Source organism: Hippopotamus amphibius, chromosome 15 (assembly GCF_030028045.1).
Source record: "Hippopotamus amphibius kiboko isolate mHipAmp2 chromosome 15, mHipAmp2.hap2, whole genome shotgun sequence".
NCBI classification, from domain to species: domain Eukaryota; kingdom Metazoa; phylum Chordata; class Mammalia; order Artiodactyla; family Hippopotamidae; genus Hippopotamus; species Hippopotamus amphibius.
This window is the reverse complement of record NC_080200.1, coordinates 5,214,928-5,239,121: the sequence shown is the minus strand read 5'-3', so window position 1 is coordinate 5,239,121 and position 24,194 is coordinate 5,214,928. Positions and strand designations below refer to the sequence as shown.

Here is a 24,194-nt window from a genome sequence, read left to right as displayed (position 1 = left end):
GTAGTACACCCAGCTGGTGTCTGGAGAACTGGAGCATTGTTTGGTGTGGGGGAAGAAAACCCCACACATTTGGCTTCAGAACTGTTGAGAGTATGAGTATAGGAAAACACTTGTTGGTTTTTTTTTTTTCTTTTACTCTGGAATCTGGCATTCCTGGACAGGTATTTACTGAGTGCCACTGTCTGCCCATCTCTGTGGTCACCAGGAGAGAAATAGGGTGAGGCGAGTGTACAGGTACAAAATTTAAAGGGCAAGCCAAAAAACTCAGTCATCAAGATAAATAACAACAAACAAAATAAGTAGTATTTCAATGCAATCTTTTTAAATTGCAAAAGCAGCCGTAAAAACGACTGAAGTACTGATATGTGCTACAAGATGGATGGACCTTTGAAACATGATGTGGAGTGAGAGAAGCCAGTCACATAAGGGTGCATATTGTATGATTCCATTTACATGAACCATCCAGAACAGGCATGGAGACAAAAAGTGCATCAGTGGTTGTCAAAGGCTGGGGCCGGAGGAATGGGGGTGCCTGTTAACGGGGGTGGGATTTCTTTTTGCGGGGTGATGAAAGTGTTTTGGAGCTAGATAGAAGTGCTGCTCGCACATCGTTGTGAATGTACTAAATGCCATTAAATATAGACGTGAAAAAAAATAAAGATGTGACCATGAATATATTTAGGGCATAAATGTAAATATATAATATAAACAATATGCATAACTATAGATGACACATGATTGAAAATGATATATAAACATGAATATGAATAAATGTAAACACATAACATATATTAACTATATGCTATATAATTATAGATATATAAGTGTAAATATGAATATATTTGTGCCCTAAAGTTAAATATTTAACACAAATAATATGTTAACTATAGACAATTGATGATATAAAATATGAATTATTTATTATACATAAATATGAATGTTTATGCCATAGATGTAAATATATAACAATGTATATTGATTATATACTATATAATTACAGATAATATGTAAATGTGAATAGCAATATATTTATAAGTATGAATATAATATATGTTGATTATAGATAATATATAATATACATAATATATAAATATGAATACATGCTATAAATATAAATAAATAACATAATATGTATTAATTTCACATACTATGTAATTATATGATCTATAAATGTGAATATGTAATATAAACATAAATATTAACATAAATGCCACTTTAAATGGTTAATTTTATATCATGTGACTCTCACCTCAATTTTAAAAGTAAATTCCAAAATAAAAATCCATGATGAACAAAATGTCAAAATTTTAAATAAGGACAAGATCTGACTCTGCGCTTGCCCAGTTACCACAATTCACCTTTCCCTACTCCCAGACCCATCATATCCTGTGTCTTTATTTACAGTTCTGGTATTTTGCTAACCAAGGGTTTTTTTGCCTCACTTTTGATTTTTTTAAGTATTGCATTAAAATAGTATGGATCTCGACGCCTGAGTTTTTTGGCACCCCCTCACATGTTGCACCCAAGTCAGGGTCTCACTCTGCTCACCCCAGTGCCGGCCCTGGGGACCTGGGGACCACATCTGGCAGGGCAGGGGCAGAGTGAGCACAGCCTCAGGTGACCACCATTTAAATCCCACCACCTAGCTGCTCTGTGACCGCGGGAACTGAGTCTGCTACCCTGAGCTCCAATTTCCTTTTCTGAAAAGAGGAGATAAAACTGCCCAAGAAGACTGAGACACCACTCATTGTAAAAGCCATTCCAATGCCAGAGATGTTAAAACATGGGGGAGAAAAATGTGTATTTCAGAATGGATGAAATGTGGTCATAACAGCTAATGCTAACAACAGACAATAAAGTGCGTTTTGTGTGCCAGGAACAGAGCTAAGCACTTCATAGGGTCATGGAAACTGCCTAACAGCCTTATGAAGCAGATATTATTATTAACCTGTTTTCCAGAGAGGAAAGCTGGTACACAGAGAAGTTGAGTCACTGGCTAAAGGTCACACAGCTGGGTACTGTTGGAGTTAGGATTTGAACCCAGGTCAGTGAGCTCCAAAGCAACACAGTAAACCTCCATCCCTTGCTGCTCTATAAGCAGTAGGTTCTCAGAAAAAAGGGGGAGGGGATGGGGGGGAACTGCCATTATATCATCACCATCATTTTCCTTCCAGTGAGACCATAATGTCCCCAAATCAGGGACCACCTTTTGTCTGTTCTCTCCTCAGCAGCCCCCAGCTTGGGGCTCGATCCAGCAGTTAAGGCCCAAGGTTTGAAGAATGAATAACTGATTGGTTTGTAGCACCCCAGCCCCACCCCAATGCCCAGCCCAGGAATCCACCCCAAAGCACCCCAAGTTAAAAATAAAAAAGGTGGTTCTACTTACCAGAGGTGAACGGACAGGTCCTGAGGGGGACCCTGGGGACACAGAGACCAAGATTTGGGGCAAAGGGTCCAGCATGGCAACAGACTAACCTTCATTCGTGCATTCTTTCATTCCACTATCATTCATTGGGTGCCTAATATGTGCCAGGCACTGTGCTCTTCACTGGAAATACAGTCCCAGAATCCAGGGGGAGAGATAGGTCCCCCCTCAAATGAATCAGCTTTAAAGAGGCAGCTATGTTTGTAGGCATAAATTGGAGAGATGCTCAGATCTTAGCTTCTGAATGCCATGTCCCAATTAAAGGACCCAGGCTCCTTGGGAAAATGGTTGATCCCAAGACTGGGGCAGAAAAAGTACAAGAGAAGTCTGCTATTGTGCTGGGAAGCAAGGAAGGGCTCAAAGAATGATGGGGACTTGTCAAAAGGACAGAAGAGCCAGCCTGAAGGGACTCCCACTGGCCAAGGCTAGGAACATTTTAAAATAAAAATACAGGAACACTCATCATCAGAGAAATGCAAGTCAAAGCCACAATGAGGTATCACCTCACACCGATCAGAATGGCCATCATCACAAAGTCTGGAAACCACAAATGTTGGAGAGGGTGCGGAGAAAAGGGAACTCTCCTGCACTGTTGGTGGGACTGTAAGTTGGTACAGCCACTATGGAAAACAATTTGGAGGTTCCTTAAAAAACTACAAATAGAACTACCATATGATCCAGTAATTCCACTCCTGGGCATATACCCAAAGAAAACCATAATCCCAAAAGAAACATGTACCATAATGTTTATCGCAGCACTATTTACAATAGCCAGGACATGGAAGCAACCTAAATGCCCATCAACAAATGAATGGATACAGAAGATGTGGCATATATATACAATGGAATATTACTCAGCTATAAAAAGGGATGAGATGGAGCTATATGTAATGAGGTGGATAGAACTACAATCTGTCATACAAAGTGAAGTAAGTCAGAAAGAGAAGGACAAATATTGTATGCTAACTCACATATACGGAATCTAAAAATGGTACTGATGAACTCAGTGACAAGAACAAGGATGCAGATACAGAGAATGGACTGGAGAACTCGAGGTATGGGAGGGGGCGGGGGGTGAAGGGGAAACTGAGATGAAGCGAGAGAGTAGCACAGACATATATATACTACCAACTGTAAAATAGTCAGTGGAAGTTGTTGTATAACAAAGGAAGTCCAACTCGAGGATGGAAGATGCCTTAGAGGACTGGGGCAGGGAGGGTGGGGGGGACTCGAGGGGGGGAGTCAAGGAAGGGAGGGAATACGGGGATATGTGTATAAAAACAGATGATTGAACCTGGTGTACCCCCCCCAAAAAAAATTAATTAATTAATTAAAAAAAAAAAACAGGAACATTTCCTTAGATAGACAACACACAGATATGTAGATAGACACATAGATGATTGACAGATACATAGATACAGAGATAACTACATAGATGATTATTAGATAAAACATAGGGACTTTCCTGGTAGTCCAGTCTTTAAGAGTCTGCATTCCCAATGCAGGGGGCCTGGGCTCGATCCCTGGTCACAGAACTAGACCTCACATGCTGCAACTAAAGATCCCACACACGGCAATGAAGATCCCCTGTGCTGCAACTAAGACCCGGTGCAGCCAAATTAATTAATTAATTAATTTAAAAAAAGAAAAAGAGAAACATAGATGATTGATAGATACATAAATACACAGATGGATACATTGATACAAAGGTAGATGACTGACAGATACACAGATACATAGATACACAGATGACTGACAGATACATAGATACAAAGGTATCTAGATACAAAGATACTGATAGATACACACATAAATAATACATAGACACATAGATTAGAAGAGACAGTTCTTCCTTACAATAGACTCTCAGCTAATAACTTTGCAGGGAATGATGGAGTTGGAAACTCATAATGTAATTCCATGGTGGAGAAACGACCCCAAGTCAAACAACAACAAAAAAAGTCAAAGATATTTTCAGGAAAACTGGTAAAGTGTAAATACGTACTCTGGATTATATAAAGGTGTAATGTCCATGTTGAATTTCATGTTTCTAAAAGTCACGCTATGATTATACAAGAGAAGGTTCCTGTTCTTGGAGATATTCAGAGATGAAGGGGAAATATGTCTGCAACCTTACTCTGAAGTATCTCAGGAAAAATAAATAATTGACATTTTTAAATAAATAAAATGTGCAGAGAAAGATGATAGAGCAAATAGGACAAAATGTTAACAGTTGGTAAATCTGAGTAAAGGATGTATGGGAGTTCTTGGCATTATTCTCAGGGCTTTTCTGGAAGTCTGAAATTATGTCAAATAAAAGTGACACAGTTTGTGAGACGGTTTCCCTCTGCAGGCGCCTATGAGGGCTGTGAAGTGGGCAGCGGGGTCGTAAGGTAGGATGAGGTTTGGGGAGAGTGGGGAAAATCTGAAGTCATTATCAAGATGAGGGAATCAGTGGAGCGGTGAACAGGTGAGGAAGGACAGGGGCCGGGCAGAGTGGTGGGCAGGTCTGTTCCCAGGAGCTGGGCAAGGAGACATGGGGGGGTGTGACCCCGAAGAGGACTCCATTCGGTGCCTCAGAAGGAAAGCAGGGCTTGGCCAGCCTTCTAGACCCGTGCTCCTTCTCCCAATGATGGAGAGGCTCTTCATACAAGAAGAACCAAAGAGAAAAGGACTGGTCATCCTTCCCAGGATGGCCCCCTCTTTGGGCTCAGTCAGCAAGGTAGGGAGTGACCTGCCATGATGGGCAGCCCCCTCCTGATCTCAGAAGCATCTCCCCAACACTGCCCATCCTCACATGACCCTCTCTGGACCCCCCTGCCCTTGCTCCAACCAGACCTGAGGCACTTACATGCACGTAGGGCTTGACCCTGTTACAGGGAAACCAGCCAACTTCATTGGTAGACGTATTCCTGCCCTAAAAAGATGGGAGGGAAAGATGGACAGAGAGGTTACAGGCATCCACAGTGTATGTGTGTCCATCTTTCACCCAATGGCCACTCTGCTTGGCCATCTGTCTCTCCATGGCCTAGATGACCCAGAGAGGTGCCAGGGACTTCCTGGGAAGACCACCAGCTCAGAAGGGCCAGGCCAACCCCCAAAATCCCCATAGACATCACCCTCCCTGGAGTAGCCACGTCCAGTAGGGCCATGACCCCATTCCCAAGATCATGTCCTTCTCCATCACTCCCACCGCCCCAGCCTGTACCTCCCACCAGTTCTGTTCGGCCTCGGCCTTGGTGAGCTCCACGATGTCTCCAGGGCTGAGGCGTAGAAAAGGTCCAATGGCTCCAGGGGGTGGGGGAAGCCCGTAGTACTCCTGGAACACCTCCATCTTGGGCAGGCCTGGAAGGGAGGGGAGGTGGTGATCCAGCGTGGCTGGTAGTCTGGGGCTTTCAAACCTGAGTCTCGCCACTCACCAAGATGGCAAAAATTAAAAAGACAGACAATACCAAGAGGTGGCGAGGAAGTGGAGCAACTGGAAGTCGCCTGGATTCCTGGACTTTTTTCTTTTTTCACTTGAACAAGTTTTTAATATGAAAACATTTTAATAGACAATAGACGATGTAACTTGTTAAGTGACAGTGTCGTTTGTCTCGTATGTATATTTTAATTGGTTCCATTGTGTGAAATTAAATGTTAAAAAATTCTTTAAAAAAAATTTTTTTAATGAAAATATTTTAAGCAATTTTTTTTTTGGCAAAGCAGGGAGGGTGGCCACCACCCCCACAGCCCATTCCTACATGGCTGGTAGGAAACCACTTTGGAAAACTGTTTGGCTGTATCCAGTAAAGTTAATCCCACTCCCAATATATCACCAAGAGAAATTAAACATAGGTCCCTCAGAGAGTCATAGACAAGAATGTTTACAGCAGTTCTATTCACAAGGGCCAAAAAATTGGCAACAAACCCAATGTTCTCGAGAAGGTGGATAAACACAGCTTGAAATAATCATACCATGGAATACAAGACAGCAGCAAAAAAGAACGAATGACGGCTTCAAGCAACCACACTAATATGCAGTAACTGAGTCCATGCTGTACAATTTCATTTGCATGCAGTTCAAGGGCAGGCAAAACTAATCTATGATGACAGAGATCAGATAGTGGTTCCCTCTGGGAGGCAGGATAGACCAGCAGTGAGTATGACCAATACCATATGTATATAAAATGGATATGAGCAAGTATATATATATATATATATATACACACACACATATATGAGCATATACATATTGGATATGTTTAAGTATATGTATGTATATATATATAGTAGATACATCCACTATATATATAGTGGATATATACGCACATACACACACTCATATATATTTCCTCCTATTGAGGACATTTGGGTTGTTTCTGGTTTTCAACCAATAAAGCTGACATATACATTTTTGTACAAAGCTGATTTTATACATATGTATTATTATATTATATATATAGTATATATCATATACATATATATTTCAGCTATTGAGGACATTTGAGTTGTTTCTAATTTTTGTATTACAAATAAAGCTGATGTATCTATATATCATAGATCTAGAACTATAGCTGTCTATAGATATCCGTCTATCAGGATGGATAGAAAGATAGATGATAGATAGATAGATAGATAGATAGATAGATAGATAGATAGATAATAGATAGATAGATAGATGATAGATAGATAGAGATAGATAGATATGACACTGATTCTGTATGACTATGAACAAAGAGTTTATTTTTCTAGGCCACATCAAGTTCTTTAATAATGCCTTGCCCTCCTGCTTCCTAGCCTTCTCACATGCTGTTCCTTCTGCCTGGAACACTCCTGCCTTCCTCACCTAACTCCTCCTCATCCCTCAAGTGTTCACTTTAATGCCTCCTCCTCCAAGCAGCCTTCCCTGAAGGCTCAGATTCATCAGGTCCCCCACTGTGATGCTTCGGAAAACCGTCTACTTCGCCCACCTCAACTGGAGTGACTTAGCCAAAGTTTGTCTCCCGCTACCAGCCTGGGAGCTTTGGGAAGACAGGAAGCACACTGTTTTTAGTCACCATTTGCCCCAGACAATATATACAGTAGATGTTGAATAACAATCACCCAGCACGACTGTGATACCACAAACACCATTAACCTATACATAAATCAAGCCTTTCACCCACTGCCATTGGGCTAAAAAGAATTCTGGCTTGGCGAAACTGCATCTCCCTCTCCCAACCATGCAGTTGGACTACACTTTGCTGAAACTACTCTATTATGATAAGATTTTGTGATACAGAATCAGTAGGAGAGGGGATGAGGTGTGTCCAGCCAGCTAAGACTACAGATGGAGATTGTCAACGAGAAAAAAAAAAAGGCAGAGTAGGCAGTGAACAATAAAGGTGAATGGAGGGGGTGGTGGGATAAATTGGGAATTTGGGATTGATGGATACACACTACTACATATAAAATAGATAAACAACAAGGACCTACTTATAGCACAGGGAACTATATTCAATATCTTACATTACTATATCAATACAGCAATAAACTATAACAGAAAAAATCTGAAAATACATATATACAACCAAATCACTTTGCTGTACACCTGAATCATTGTAAATCAACTATATTTCAATTTAAAAAATACATATTTACAGGGCTTCCCTGGTGGCACAGTGGTTAAGAATCCACCTGCCAATGCAGGGACACGGGTTCAATCCCTGGTCTGGGAAGATCCCACATGCCCCAGAGCAACTAAGCCCATGCACCACAACTATTTAGCCTGCGCTCTAGAGCCCATGAGCCACAACTGTTGAGCGTACATGCCACAACTACTGAAGCCCCCGTGCCTAGAACCTATGCTCTGCAACAAGAGAAGCCGCCACAATGAGAAGCCCTCGCATTGCAACGAAGAGTAGCCTCCACTCTCCGCAACTAGAGAAAGCCTGCCTGCAGCAACGAAGACCCAACGCAGCCAATAAATAAATTTATAAAAAAACAACAACACATATATACTTTAAAAAGTGAATGGGAGAGAAAGAGCATCTTAAGGATTTCAATGTCCCCTTCACAGTGTTTGAGCAAAGCTAATAAAGAATTTGGTCATTATTTATAAATTCCTTTCGGGTTTCTAGGACTGGAACAGATGCTTTATAAGCAGGACATTATGTGGTCATTAATATAATTGTTGAGATCTGCCCCTGGGCCAGCATCACCGAGGCAAAGACTAGATTTCTTTCTGCCCCGCACAGCGCCCCCTGCTGACTCACCCAGCTCATTCCTCTTTTTGTCTTGAGCCCGCCGATGTGGCTTATCCTGGAGACAGAGACGAAGAAAGTAAGTATGGCTACCTGTGCCCAGCCTGAGGGCTCCTCAGCCCTTCTCTGGGCACGCAGCAAAGGGCCATGCCCACAGCCAGGGTCTCCCGGGTCCTGCCTTCCTTACCCCCCACCCCCCGATTTTCCACACACAGAAAGGAGCATAGGGGTCTTACCTTCTTCAGAGTTCCTGCAAAATCTATGGAGGGTAAAGGAAATACAAGTTAGAATGGGACCCCCTCCCATGCAGAAGCAAGCCCACCCCCCACCTTCGGTCCCCTGGTACCTTGCCCGTGTCGACCACATGGAGGGACCCTCCCCAGACACTCCTTGTGTGCAGGTGCCCGGCACCGTTGACAACGGTAGCCCTGATAGAAAGTGCCTCTGGGATGCAGGGAGGAGATAAAGAAGAGAGTCAGTGATGTTGACTGGACACAGCCAGTCGTTTTACCAACAACATAAAGGGCCCCTTTGGGTTCTCATTAGAGCAGGAGAGAGATGGAGAAGCTGAAGATCAAAGGAGTGCCTCCCCCCTCCCAACTCAGGGGCATGACAGCCAGGGGAGCCCCACCCCCTACTAAAGAGGAAGAGCCAACCCAGCCCAGGACCTAGGTGCATCCTCCTAGACTCCCACCTCAGCAGCATCTGGCAAGCCTTGCAGGATGTGGTCTCCTCAAAGGAAAACATCTGGAAGTCATGCCCGTTGGCAGCGGCGTTTTCGGGGTAGATGTTGGAGCTGGTGAAGGAAGACAATTCCATGCAAGGGAACAGGATTCAGCCATAAAAAGGAATGAAGTACCAATACATGCTGCAATGTGGATGGATCAAGACTTCATTCCATTTTATGGCTGAGTCCTATTCCATCGCATGAATTTGCCCTGTTGTGTTTCTCCATCCATCCATTGATGGACATTTGGGTTGTTGCCATCTTTTTGGCTATTGTGAATAGTGCTGCAATGAACACGGGTGGAGACAGAAAGCAGCTTAGTGGTTGCCAGGGGCTGGGAGCAGGGGAAATGGGTAATGATCAGTTCATGGGTGCATCTCATTTGCAGGGGATGAAAATGTTTCCGAACTAGATAGAGGTGATGGTCGCACGTTGTGAATGTACTAAATGCCATTGAATTGTGCACTAAAATGGCTAAGTTTTTGTTATGTGAATTTCATCTCAAGAGAAAGAAGGAGGAAGACAAGGAGGAAGGATTTCCAGACTTGGCATTCTGGGGATGCAGACAGCCTTGAAAGCCTGTCCCTCCCATTTCCCAGAGGAGGAAACTGAGGTTCAGAGTAATCCCATGGCAGAGATGAGACAAGAGCACAGAACTGCCTCCCAGATCCTGCATTCACGTGATTCAGTCCTCTGAGGATAGAAAGACGGAGGAGGAGGGGGTCTTACATGGCCATCTCGAACTGCTCCATCCACTTCTTCTTCAGTTCTCGTGTCTTAAAGAACAGCTCGTAGCCCTGGGCACCTTGGTCCTCAATCAGGAGGAACATATGAGTCCACTGCAGGGAAGCAGAGTTCAAAATGAAGGCACCCACCCTGCAGAGGGTGGGACCACACACCCACTGACCTAACCACTGTGGGGAGAAAAGGGTCAAGCCAACTACAGCCTGTCACTCCCAGGAGAGCCATGCATGGATTCCCATGTAAAGGGCTGCCCAGGAGAAGCAAATACACAACCACAAATCTAAAATCTCCCTCCCTCTCTCCCTCTGTCTCTCTCTCTCTTTCTCTCTCTGTCTCTCTCTCTCTCTCTCTCTCTCTGTCTCTCTCTCTCTCTCTCTCTCTCTCACACACACACACACACAGGCATTCTAAAGGCCAAGTGCAGAGCTCAAGCTGCACCGAGGCTCCCCAGCACTGGGGTCCCCCACTTATAGCCTCGGAGCCTCACCTTCTTGTTGTCCCGCTCTCCGGAGGAGTCATCTCGAACCTGGAAGCTATGCAGGTTCACAAAGTCCTTGAGATCGTAGGTGTCCCCTCGGCGCTTACAGATGAGCAGAGCTTTGTCGAGCAGGAAGGCGTACCTGGAAGCAGCTGGGTCAGATGCCCCTGTCTGGTTCCTCCCTAAGTCCCCACCAGCTCGCTCCCTGATCCCTTCCCATCTTCCGGGCCCCTGCCCTGCTGTGCATCTAGGATTCCTGCCCTTCTCCTCCTCTGTGGCCAAGTTGGCCACGCCTACCTCACCCATCTGATCCCGGCGGGTCCTGCCACCTGTAGTTGTTGGCTCCACCCAGGCATCCATGCTGGCTCTGCCCCGCCTCTCCATCTACGCGGCACCTACTGGTGCGTATGGCCCCGCCCACCTGTCTATCTAGAAACAGGGCCGAACCCCTGTCCAGGCTCCGCCCCAGATCCGTGTTGGCTCCACCCACCTGTCCATCTTGGAGCGCCGCTCCACCGAAGTGATCTTGAGCTCGCCATCGATCTTGGGTCGGCCGTAGTGGGCCAGAGACTGGTCCTACACAGCAGACAGGGTGCATGGTAAGGGGCCACCCAGGAGGAGACCAAACCCCCCACCCACCTGGCCCCACCCCTGGCCCTCCCCGCCCCACCCCCTCACCAGGTTCTCGATGGACAACTGGAAGTTGGTGATCTGCCGCAGCGTCTCGTTGTCTCGCTTGACCTCATTCACACACTGCGCCAGGTCCTGGGGGTGGGACAGGGGTGAGCCGGGCGCTCCCCCACCTGGCCGAATCCCCCACCTGGCCGGGGACAGAGGGTCAGCCCCCAGCAGCTGGCAGGAGGGTGTCGCTGTCTCCAAGGGGGATACTGCGATTCACTCCGTGAGCATACAGGTGTGTCCTCGTGCGGTGGGGGAGGGGCGGCCCGTGGGTATGACGGCGCCTGGGTGTCACTCGCTGACTTGAACGCGCATGTGTCTGTTTGTGACCACTCACCCTCATGGCATCCAGGGCGAGCCGCAAGTTCTCCTTCTCCGTTGCGTCCTGCGTGTGTTTCACCAGCTCCTGCATGAGCCACAGAGACGCATATCACCCGAGCCCTCCCTCTCCACCTGGGGCACCTTCCAAACAAGCCTGGCCCACCAGCTCCTTCTTCCTCCTTCTGCTGTCCCTAGAGGCTGGGGCATGGCCCCAAAACCCCTCCCAGGGAGGGGAGCCCAGCCCCCAGGAGCCCTCGCAGGGAAGTGCATATGCCAAGCCCATGCCTGCCCCCCAACCCTGTGCACCTGGAGAAGGAGGTGATATTTGAGCACCCGCTGCATGGGCACCATCAGCAGGTCCCGTAAGGTGAACCTGCCGTTGTTTGCTCGCTGAGAACATTCCTGGGAGATCGGAGAAAGGGGTGAGTGAGAAGAGGCATAGGCAGGCGTGGACTTTTCTAGAATCGGAATCCTCATGTCTCCCCCGAGGAAATAAGGAAGAATGCCAAGGGGTGAGGGGTGGTTTAAGACCGAGCTGGAAGGACTTCCTAGGTGGCGCAGTGGTTAAGAATCCGCCTGCCAATGCAGAGGTCATGGGTTCGATCCCAGCTCCAGGAAGATCCCACATGCCAGGGAGCAACTAAGCCCGGGTGCCGAAAAAAAAAAAAAAAAAGACCCAGCTGGAAGCCTGCCTGGGGTAGAGGTCCAGGATTCCTCCGCTGAGGGGGTGGGGGGAGCTGGAGAGGGGGAGATGGAGAGGTCTGGAGGCTCCCCACTGTGAAGACAAAAGAAGCTGGATGGACAGCAGACACAGGCCATTCCTCATCATCTCTGCCCTGTCTGTGCTTCCACTAGATACAGGGATCCAGGTTGGGGTTCCGTGTGCAGCCCAGGATCAGGGCATGACTGGGATCGTGACTCCGTGTAAAGCTGGGGTTCAGCCGAGACTTGGGGCACAGCCAGGGTTGGGGCTCTGGCTGGGGTTCAGTGTGTCCTCAGAGTTCACGTCAGGGTCAGGACCTCAGCCTGGCATCAGGGCTCAGCCCAGAGATGGGGTTCAGCTGGAGTCAGGGCTCAGTGCTCTGGTCCATCTCCTCCTGCTCCGTTTCTCCCACTTGGCTGGTCAGTACCTCCCTCCCCAAACCTTCAACAGGCAGACCCCTGGCTGGGCTGCAACAGAAAGGGATGCCATCTCCAGCTTGCTTTCCTCCCTACTGCCCCTGGAGCCTGGGGAGGAGTAGGAGAACCTGCTCCCAAAGATGTAGCCCAGCCTCTACCTCCAGCTTCATCTGTACATCCTCCCGGGCGGTGGCCACACGGTCCAAGTGCTTGCTGGCTGACTCCACCTGGCTGCAGTAGCGGCCATAGATGAGGAACCTGCAGGAAGAGGACAGGCAGCCGGGAATGGCAACTGGCACCAAGATCAGGCAGATCTGCGTGTCAGTCCCAGCCCTGCTTCTTCCCAGCTGGATGACACTGAGCCTCAGTCTCCCTGTCTGTAAAATGGGCATAAAAATGGCACCTCCCACATGGGGTTATTGTAGCATTAAATAAGATAATGCACAAGAAGCTATGAGCAGAGCATCTGGCGTATCATCTCTGCTCAATGTTCATTTATTTAATAAGCATTTATTGAGCACCTACTGTGTGCCAAGCCCCTTGTTAAGCACTTTAAGCATCAATTTATTCAATCCTCACCACAACCCCAGGAGGTACATTCCTGGATCACACTGATTTTATAGATGTGGAAGCAGAAGCACAGAGCAGTTAAGTGACCTTCCGATGCCACACAGCTCGCAAGAGGAAAAGCTGGAAATTTAACCAGAAATGGGCAGCCCCTTGCCCACGAGCAAAGAAGGAAAGCCCTCTCCATCCAGTTGTCTCTGAGGGCAATGTCTCCCAAATGCCCAGCCTGGACAGGGCAGGGTGACCTCCAGAGGTCTGGGCTGGCCAGCAGGGTCTCACCTCTCCTTGTATTTGATGAAGACCTGGTAGAGAGTGGATGCACTGGGGTTGGCCAGGGCTTCCTTCATATCCTTTAAGAAGTGGGTGTGCACGCGAAGCAGGTCCTACTCAGAGGGAGGGTGAAGGGTGAGGGCTGGGGTGGGATCCTGGGGCTTAGGATGCTGAATGGGAGAAGGGTCATCCACCCACCCTATGTCATTCATCTCCCAACTTCCACATTCCAGGGGCAGGTGAGGCTGGCAGACCATCCCCAATGGACAGAAGCCCAGAAGGGCGGGAATCAGTCAGCTCACCTCGATGTTGATGAAGATGATCTCGATGTCTTGAGGTTTAAGGAACCGCTGCAAGGGCTTCAAAAAATGCTGTGGGGGGTGGGGGAGAGAAGGATGAAGGAGGGGAAGACTCCTCCCTCCAGCCCAGTCCCAGAGAGACAGGGAGGAGGAGACAGAGATGGAAAGGGACAGACAGAAACACAGAGAGAGAGATGTGTAGAGAGAAAGAGACACAGGCAAGGAAACAGAAAAGGAGGGAAAAGAGAGATGGAGAAAGTCCACATAAAAACCTGTACAGGACTGTTCAGAGCAGAATTAGTCATCATAGCCCCAGGGTGGAAACAACCCAAATGTCCATCAATGGATGAATGAATAACAGAATGTGGTCCATCCATAAAAAGGAGTGAGACACTGACACATGCTACAACATGGGTGAACCTTGAAAACATGATGCTCAGTGAGAGAAACTAGATACAAAAGACCACGTACTGTATGAGTCCATTTAGATGAAATGTCCGGAATAAGGAAAGCCACAGAGACAGAAAGCAGATTAGTATTTGCCAGAAGATGGGGAAGAATGGGAGTTTAAGGGGTGATCGCTAAATGGTATGGGGTTTCTTTGGGAGATGATGAAAATGTTCTAAAGTCAGGAATTCCCTGGCAGTCCAGAGGTTAGGACTCCACTCTCTGACTGCCAAGGACCTGGGTTCAGTCCCTGGCCTGGGAACTAAAATCCTACAAGCTGTGTGGTGTGGCGGAAGGAAGGAAGGAAGGAAGGAAGGAAGGAAGGAAGGAAGGAAGGAAGGAAGGAAGGGAGGAAGGGAAGAAGAAGGAAAGGGGGGAGAGAGAGGGAGAAAGAAAGAAAGAAAAAGAAAGGAAGGAAGGAAGAGAAAGTTCTAAAATTAAACAGTGGTATGGCAACATTGTAAATCAACTATACTCCAATAAAAATTTAAGAATAAATAAACAGAGGTGATGGTTGCACACCCTTGTGAATATACCAAGAAAACATTAAATTGTAGACGTTAAATGGGTGAATTGTATGGTATATTGATTGAATCTCAACAAAACGGTTAAAAAAGAGATGGCCTAAGGGAAAAAGAGGAGCTAGAAAGTGAGAGACAGTAATAGAGAGAGAGAGACGGACAGAGATAAGGATACAGGAAAAGATAGAGACAGGGATAAAGAGACACAGAAGGAGAGAAAGATAAACACGGGATGAAGTAGGGAGAGACACAGAGGGACCAGAGACGAGGAGAGACAAAAAAAAATACAAAGCAATGGGGACAAGGAAGAGCCCCAGGCCGGCTTGGGACCAATGACGCCTCTCCGCTCCGCGCATGCGCCTGGCAGCGGCAGGAGTCCGAGCATCGCACCTGTTGGATGGAGCCCAGCGTGTCCGTGTACTTCTCCTCCGTCTGCTGGATCTCCCGCAGACAGCAGCACCGCTTGTCATACTCTGTCATCTTAGGCTGAGAGCGGGAAGGAGAGGCCGGTGTTGGGGGGTCCGGGGCCGCACCCCGCCCATGCACCTGCCCGGCCCGGCCCTGCTACCCCACACACCGGCATGGGCACGGGCTCCGAGCGCATGAGGTCCTCGTAGACCTCGTCACCCTCAGCCTCCTCGTTCTCCACGCAGTCGTACAGGTCCTCATCCTCCTCCACCGTGTCGCTGCAGGAGGAGGAGTGAGACAGAGCCGGGGAGCCCCCAGCCCAGGGACCCCTCAGACCCCCCCAAGGCAGGGTCCTATTCCCCTCAGACCCCCCCAACGCAGGGTCCTGGTCCCCTCAGACTCCCAGGGCCAGGCCATGTCCCCTTAGACCCGCCCCCCAGGGCAGGGTCCGGGTGCCCTCAGACACCCCCCCCCCCAATGGCAGGGCTCTGTCCCCTCAGACCCCCAGGGCAGGGTCGTGGTCCCAGACACTCACTCAATCTGGTCGGACAGGCCACTGTAGATGTCCTCATCACCCACACTCTCCTCCTCAGTGGGGAAGGGCCTGGGGGAGCCAGGATGGTGTGAGCCCAAGGCCAGGGGACCAGGTGGGGAGGGGGTTTCCAGGAGGAGGAGGATTGGGGCCAAATGGGTCCAGAGCTGTCAGCTCTGATAGTTACTCACATGATCCCCTTGTTCTGGGCAATCGGGGTCCAGGACAGAGCGGACAGGGTGTAGATGACCTGTGACAAGGGCCAAGGCTGCTCAACAACCCCCTCACCCACCACATACCAGAACACAGCCTACAAGTTCCTGACCTTGAGATTAGACTCTAAGCCCCTGGGAACCTAATTTAGGATTTTCCCACCTTCCCATCCCCCCACGTCAGCATGTCAGTGTGCCCTCAACTGAGCACCCACCACCCAAACCCCTTGTTCTGTTCAGTCCTCAAAACCACTCAGAGAGGATAGGGTGATCTTATTTCCAAGGTACAGACAAGGGCTCAAAGAGGCATGGCCACATATGTGAGGTCACACAGCAAGTGGAGGAGCAGGGACTCAAACTAGGTTCCACATGTCTTAAGCCAGGCTCTTTGCACCCAGTGTATGACTTCGTCTGGCCTATCAGTTCTTCCCCAATAGCCCTTGGCTTGCCCAGTGTAGACATTCATGGAAATGAATGGAAATCCAATCTTTGGGCTCTAGGTGTCCAGCTCACAATCAGCCCAGCCCCAGCTCACCTTCCCAAAATCCTGCACATCGAAGAGGTCAAAGGCCTCAAAGAGCTCACTCCTCTTGAGGCCAAACTTCTCATAGCAGGTAGATAGGAAGGTTCGGATATTCTTAAGGCACAGGAACTGTGGAGAGAGAAATGAGGATGGAGAAAACATAATGGGGCAGGTGAGAAGCTGACCCCTGGCCATTTGGCTTGGGAACCGGCACGGAAGAGGAAAAAGAAGGCACAGCCCCCCCTCTCAGTAAAGATTGAGCTGTACCTGAAGCGAGCTCTACCTCTGAATTCTTTTTTATTGAGGTAAAATTCATAAGATATAAAGTTAACCATTAGCTTAATACCAAAAAAGCAAATAATCCAACCCACAAATGGGTGGAAGACCTAAATAGACATTTCTCCAAAGAAGACATGCAGCTGGTTAACAAACACATGAAAAGATGCTCAACATCACTCATCATTAGAGAACTGCAAGTCAAAGCCGCAATGAAGTATCACCTCACACCAGTCAGAATGGCCATCATCAAAAAATCTAGAAACAATAAACGCTGGAGAGGGTGCAGAGTAAAGGGAACCCAAGTGCACTGTTGTTGGGAATGTAAATTGGTACAGCCACTATGGAAAACAGTTTGGAGGTTCCTTAAAAAACTAAAAATGGAACCATCATATGACCCATCAATCCCACTCCTGGGCATGTACCCAGAGAAAACCATAATCCAGAAAGAAGCATGTACCACAATGTTCATTTCAGCACCATTTACAATAGCCAGGACATGGAAGCAACCTAAATGGCCAACAGATGAATGGATAAAGAAGATGTGGTACATATATACAATGGAATATTACTCAGTCATAAAAAGGAATGAAATTGAGTTATTTGTAGTGAGGTGGGTGGACCTAGGGTCAGTCATACAGAGAGAATTAAGCCAGAAAGAGAAAAACGAATACCATATGCTAACTCATATATGTGGAACCTAAAAAAATGGTACTGATGAACCCAGTGACAGGGCAGGAATAAAGATGCAGATGTAGAGAACGGACTTGAGGACACAGGGTGGGGGGGGGGGGGCAAAGGGGAAGCTGGGACGAAGTGAAAGAGTAGCATTGACATATATATACTACAATATGTAAAATAGCTAGCTAGTGGGCGGCTGCTGCATAACACAGGGAGATCAACTTGATGTTGGGTGATGGGATAAGGAAGGCAGGAAGGAGTCATGGGCGGGAGGGGATATGCAGATATATGTGTAGATGCAGCTGATTCACTTTGTTGTACAGCAAAAACTAGCACAACAGTGTAAAGCAATTATATTGCAATAGAGAGCTTAAAAAATTAAAAATAAATAAAGTTAACCATTAATGGATAACAAAATGTGGTGTATACATATAACGGAATGTTAGCCGTGAAAAAGGGAATGAAATTTTGATTTATGCTACAACACAGATAAACCTTGAAAACATTATGTTAAGTGAAATAAGCCAGACACAGAGAGATAAATATTGTATGGTACCACCTACACGAGGTCCCTAAAATAGGCACACCCATAGAGATAGAAAGTAGGGTGGTGTGTACCAAGGGCTGGGAGAGAAGTTAGTGTTTAATGGGGACAGAGTTTCTGTTGGGGATGATGAAAATGTTTTGAATATAGTGGTGATGGTTACACAACATGGTGAATGTATTAAATTCCATTAAATTGTATACTTACAAATGCTTAAAATGGCAAAACGTATCTTTTTTTATATTTTATTCATGTATTTTCATATGAAATTTTATTTATAAAATATATTTATATTATTTTATTTATATATAATAATAAATATGTATAACTTAGCACAATAAAAAATTTAACCATTAACCATTTTACTTAGTTTTTAATTAGTTTTTATTAGAGTATAGTTGATTTACAATGTTGTGTTAGTTTCTGCTGTACAGCAAAGTGAATCAGTTATATATATACATATATCCACTCTTTTTTAGATTCTTTTCCCATATAAGTCATTACAGAGTGTTGAGAAGAGTTCCCTGTGCTATACAGTAGGTTCTCATCTATTTTATAACCCTTAACCATTCTAAAGTGTACACCACAGTAGCATGTAACACATTCACAATATTGTGCAATCATCACCCCCTCTAGTTTCAAGACAGTTTATTACCCAAAAGGAAACTGTGTACCCATTAAGCAGTTACTTTGCATTCCCCGCTCTCCTCCCTTCTGCCCCGCAACCACTAGTCTGCTTTCTGTCCCTATGCATTTACCTAAGTCCATCAATTGATACTGGACACACAAAACGAGGTGTAGCCAAACAATAGAATACAATTCAGCCACAAAAAGGGGTGAAGCACTGATATACGCTACAAAGGGGGTGGTCCTCAAAAACATGATGCTCCGTGAAAGAAGTCAGACACAAAAGGTCACATATTGTGTGATTCCATTTATGTGAAGTATCTCTGGCACGGGGAACTATGTTCGATATCTTGTAATACCCTATAATGGGAAAGAATCTGAAAAGTATACGTATGTATATATATTATATATAATATAAAAGTATATATATGTGTGTGTGTATAACTGAACCATCTTGCTATACACTTGAAACTAACACAACATTGTAAATTAACTATACTTCCTTTTTTTTTTAATCCAAACAATAACAAAAAGAAATATCCTTGAATTTTTCAATTTCATGAGCCAACACATTCCTTTTTTGTTTAAACCGGTTTGGGTTGGGTTACTGTGATTTGCAACCAAAGGTACTAGATGATACCTCAGTTAAACATACAGGATGTCATTCTGGCTTTGGGGTGGCGGATTCTGACATAAACAAGCCCTCACCCACCCATCATCAGCTCACCCAAATATCCCAATGGTTCGGTTCTCTCTAACATCTCTCAGATTCTAAAAGATTCCAACCAACCTCCCACCACTAGCCGGGTCCCTCAGCACGTGAAGCTGGCCTCTTCCATGGCCCCCAGCACTCTCAATGAAGTCAGCACGGACCAAGATTCCTGAAGCAGATTCATCAGGATAGCTGGTTAAAATGCACCTTCCAAAGCCACGTATTGTGTGACTGCATTCATATGAAATGGCCAGGCTAGGCAAATCCATGCAATGAAATGTTACTCAGCCATAGAAAGGAACAAAGTACGGTTTCATGCCACTACATGGATGAATCTTGAAGACATGATGCTCAGTGAAAGATGCCATTCACAAAAGGCCACATAATGTATGATCCCATTTATATGAAATGTCCAAAACAGGCAAATCCTCAGAGACAAAAAGTAGGTAACCTGTTGCCAGGGACTGGAGGGTGGGAAGAATGCTTAATGGATATGGCATTTCTTTTTTCTTTTTTTTTCCCCTTCATGGCCGTGCCAAACGGCTTACAGTATCTCGGTTCCCTGACCAGGGACTGAACCCTGGCCATGGCACTGAGTCCTCACCACTGGACCACCAGGGAACTCCCTAGATATGGGATTTCTTTGGGGAGAGATGAAAATGTTCTAGAATTAGATAGTGGTGAAGGTTGTGCAACTTTGTGAATATAATAAAAACTACTGGACTGTACACTTTAAAATGGAGAATCTTATAGTATATGAATTGCATCTCAATTTTTAAAAAGTGCATCTTCCAGGTCCATCCTTTCATACCTATTCATTCAAACTCCTGTGGACACCCAAGTCAGGTCCCACCCCTCCTCTGCCCACAGCCCTCCAGGGCTCCCACCTCCCTCAGGGAAAAGCTTAAGTGGTCCACAAGGCCATACACGACCTGCTCCTGTCCCCTCTCTGACCTCACCTCGTTCACTCTGCTCCAGCCACATGGGCCTCCTCACTGTTCCCTCGACGACCCTGCCTCAGGACCTTTGCACTGACTGTTCCCTCTGCTTGGAACGCACTTTCCTGTGTTATGATCTGAATGGTGTCCCCTCTAAAACACATGTGTTGCAATCCTAACCCCCAGGACCTCAGGATGTGACTGTATTTTCAGATAGGGCCTTTAAGGAGGGGATTAAGGTAAAGTGAGGTCATAAGGGTGGGGATCTAATCCAATAAGACTGGTGTCCTTATAAGAAGAGGAGATTAGGACACAGACACACACAGAGGGAAGATCATGTGAGGACACAGAGAGAAGGTGGCCGTCTACAAGCCAAAGAGAGAGGCCTCAGAAGAAACCACCGAGACTTCCAGCCTCCAGAACTGTGAAAGAATATATTTCTAAGTCCCAAGGTGTGTGGTACTTTGTTACAGCAGCCCAGGCAAACTCACACACCCCGAAGTGTACAGGGTTCCTGGCCACCGTCTTCAGGCCATTCCTCAAAGGTCACTTTCTCCATGAGGCCTCCGCTGAGCACCCTATTTTAAATTGCAACCACCCTTCTCTGGCATTTTCCAACCCCTCCAACTGTGCTTCATTTCCATCCTTTATTGTTCATTGCCCCCAGATCAAATGTCAGTTTCAGGAGGGCAGGGCCATTGTTTTGTTTCTTGGTGGACATCCAGCATCTAGAATAGACCCTTGATAGATATTTGTTGGATGGATGGATGACAGTGAGGGCCTGGAAATTTGTTTTTGTTTTTGTTTTTTGATCTTTATTGGAGTATAATAGCTTTACACTGTTGTGCCAGTTTCTGCTGTACAACAAAGCGAATCAGCTGTATTTATACATATATCCCCATATCCCCTCCCTCTTGAGCCTCCCTCCCAAGCCTCCCTCCGTGCATCCATCCTTCCCACCCTCCCTATCCCACCCGTCTAGGTCATCAGCAATCATCTGAATTGATCTGTATTTTTAACAAGCTTTCCAGGCGATTCCCAGGTACTTGCTAATCCCTACTCTGTGATTCTGCAATAACAATTTTGTATTTGGGGGATGCCTACGCCACGTGGTTGGGCACTCAGATTTATTCCATTCTCTTGATAACCCCGTGAGTTTTTAATGCCCTTTTTACCTATGAGGAAGGAGGCTCAATGAGGGAAGGAAGGTTGCCCAAGATCATTAACAGCAAGAGTTAAGTCTGTGGCATAGAAAACACACTTGTGGTTACCAAAAGGGAAAGGCGGGGGGGGGGGCTAAATTAGGAGTTTGGGATTAATGTATACACACTACCGAATATAAAATAATCAACAAGGACCTACTGTACAGCCCAGGGAACCATATCCAATACTCTTGTAATAACTTACAATGGAAAATAATCTGAAAAAGTACATATATATATATATATGAATCACTTTGTTGTACACCTGAAACTAACACAACGTTGTAAATCAACTGCACTTCAGTTTTTTAAAAACTCCAAATAAATACATAAACTAAAGGAGTACAGTGAGTCCCCTACATACAAACCTTCACATTGCGAACTTTCAAAGATGCGAACGTGCATTACTAATGAAGACCTGATGGAACTGGGGTCCCAGAGAAAGGACGAAGAGAGACAAGAGGAAGAAGCAGTAACTGAAGAACAGAAGAGATTCACGACGCAGGAAATGGCGAGGGGATTTTCTTTATTTGAGGAGGCAAGGACCTGAACGTAGAACGGTACACTGAAGGTTGCAGCAGCCGTTCAGAATGCAATCCAGGGCTACCATGTCATCTATGACAAGAAAAAAAAGACCTACTACCCAGAAACCAGTGGATCGTTTTTTCAAGAGGGTAGATAGAATTGAATCCAGCAAGGACCCCAGAACCTGTGCCATCAACGTCAGGCACGCGTGAAGTTGCAGCTTGCCCTCCGTCTCCTATGGCTGACCATCCTTCGGCTCTACCATCTCCCACCTCCTCGCCCTCCTCCAGTCAGCAACTCTCCTTTTTGCACTTTATGCCAGCCCCAGTATGCCAGCTGTTGTACTGTACTACTGTACTTTTCAAGGTACTGTGCTGTAAGATTTAAAATGTTTTCTTTATTTTTTGTATTTGTTTTTTTATGCGGAAAGTATTATAAACCTATTACAGTACAGACTATATAGCCAGTTGTGTTAGTTGGGTACCTAGGCTAACTTTGTCGGACCTCCAAACCAATTGGATTTACAAACATGCTCTCAGAATGGAACTTGTGGAGCAGGGGGGATATATTGGGAGATTGGGACTGCCATATATATACATTGCTAGTAAGAAAAAAATCAAATTGTACACTTTCAATATATGCAGTTTACTGTATGTCAATTATATCTCAATAAAGCTTCTTTTAAAAAAAGAACATTAGGTAAAATTAAGGAAATTTGAATGGACTTTGAACTAATGTACCAATATTGATTCATTTAGATGTGACAGATACTATGCTAACGTACTATATGAACAGTAAGGGGAATTGGGTGTGGGATATATAGGAACTTTCTGTACTATCTTCACACCTTTTCCATAAATTTAAAATTTTTCCAAATTTAAAAGTTAATTTGTAAAAAAACAGATGATATGGCTGTCTATTTTTCACCCTCACTTTGCAAGTAGTAAAGGCAGAAAGTAAAAGAAACAACTTGAACAACAAAAAAACAGTATCATAAACCTAGTACAGTACGGTACTATATAGGCAATTGTGTTAGTTGGGTACCTAGGCTAACTATGTGGGACCTCCAAACAAATTGGACTTACAAACGTGCTCTCAGAATGGAACTTGTCGGGGGGGTTGGGGTGGGATGAACTGGGAGATTGGGATTGCCATATACACATTACTAATAAAAAAATATCAAATTGTACACTATAAATATATGCCGTTTATTGTATAGCAATTATATCTCAATAAAAGTTCTTAAGCTTTAAAAAAAATTGGGACTTGTTCGTAGGTAGGGGACTTACTGTAAGTCCATGGAAGAGCTGAAATTTAACTCCAGGATGGTGTGAATCTGGAGCTGATTTTCTCAACTATAGCTTCACTGCATTGCCTCACATGCAGTGGAAACCAGCATGACCTCCCGCCACGTGCTCCATTCCCAGCACTTTGTATATAGTGTTTTAAATGTATGTATTTTCAAATGAAAGTGGTATATATTTAAGGTGTACAACAAGACGATCTGATATACTTATTCATAGTGAAAGTATTACTATGGTCAAGCTAATTAACGTATCAATGCTTCCCATAGTCATCATGTTTTTGTGTGTGATGAATGCACTTGAAATCTACTCTCTTAGCATATTTACAGTGTTCCATACAGTGTTACTATGTACAGTCATCACGCCTGTACCGTAGACCTCTAGACTGACTCATCCTATGTAACTTCAACTTTATAGATTTTAACCAACATCTGCCCATTCATTTCCCCACCCCCACCACCAGCCCCTGGTACCTGTCATTCTACTCTCTGCTCCTATGAGCTTTATTCTTCCTATACAGAGAAATCAGCTCATCAAAATTAGTTTAAAAATTAAACAAACAGGACTGCTTCTATGGTGTGCGTGATTCAGATATAGATACATAGGTGATTAGATAGATAAATAGGCAGATAGAGATATAGACAGACATATATATTCTTTTCCAGATTCTTTTCCATTATAGGCTATTACACGATATTGAATATAGTTTTCTGTGCTATACAGTAGGTCCTTGTTAGTTATCCATTTTATATATAGCAGCGTGTATATGTTAATCCCAAACTCCTAATTCATAGAAATACTTTTATCAATTTAAATAAGTTTCTTTGTATTCCTAGCTTCTTGAAAAAGTTTTTGTTTGCTCATTTTGTTGAGTCAGGAATGGATGCTGA

At 45.4% G+C, this 24,194-nt stretch overlaps 1 protein-coding gene across 2 annotated transcripts in view; it reads right to left on the bottom strand.

The window, feature by feature from the left end:
* VAV1 (vav guanine nucleotide exchange factor 1) overlaps positions 1 to 24,194 on the bottom strand; it is a 62,447-nt gene that overhangs the window by 9,810 nt on the left and 28,443 nt on the right. For both annotated transcript variants that reach the window (XM_057710095.1, XM_057710096.1), the window contains exons 2-22: positions 16,508 to 16,624; positions 15,952 to 16,010; positions 15,764 to 15,832; positions 15,398 to 15,506; positions 15,211 to 15,306; positions 13,856 to 13,924; positions 13,563 to 13,666; positions 12,875 to 12,974; positions 11,904 to 11,999; positions 11,614 to 11,682; positions 11,277 to 11,363; positions 11,089 to 11,174; positions 10,608 to 10,740; positions 10,106 to 10,215; positions 9,344 to 9,445; positions 8,996 to 9,093; positions 8,886 to 8,908; positions 8,662 to 8,707; positions 5,634 to 5,770; positions 5,277 to 5,342; positions 2,387 to 2,418 (exon numbers count right to left, since the gene is read on the bottom strand). In XM_057710095.1, the coding sequence (XP_057566078.1) occupies positions 2,387 to 2,418; positions 5,277 to 5,342; positions 5,634 to 5,770; positions 8,662 to 8,707; positions 8,886 to 8,908; positions 8,996 to 9,093; positions 9,344 to 9,445; positions 10,106 to 10,215; positions 10,608 to 10,740; positions 11,089 to 11,174; positions 11,277 to 11,363; positions 11,614 to 11,682; positions 11,904 to 11,999; positions 12,875 to 12,974; positions 13,563 to 13,666; positions 13,856 to 13,924; positions 15,211 to 15,306; positions 15,398 to 15,506; positions 15,764 to 15,832; positions 15,952 to 16,010; positions 16,508 to 16,624 (1,808 nt within the window). The remainder of the gene's footprint in view (positions 1 to 2,386; positions 2,419 to 5,276; positions 5,343 to 5,633; positions 5,771 to 8,661; positions 8,708 to 8,885; positions 8,909 to 8,995; positions 9,094 to 9,343; positions 9,446 to 10,105; positions 10,216 to 10,607; positions 10,741 to 11,088; positions 11,175 to 11,276; positions 11,364 to 11,613; positions 11,683 to 11,903; positions 12,000 to 12,874; positions 12,975 to 13,562; positions 13,667 to 13,855; positions 13,925 to 15,210; positions 15,307 to 15,397; positions 15,507 to 15,763; positions 15,833 to 15,951; positions 16,011 to 16,507; positions 16,625 to 24,194) is intronic.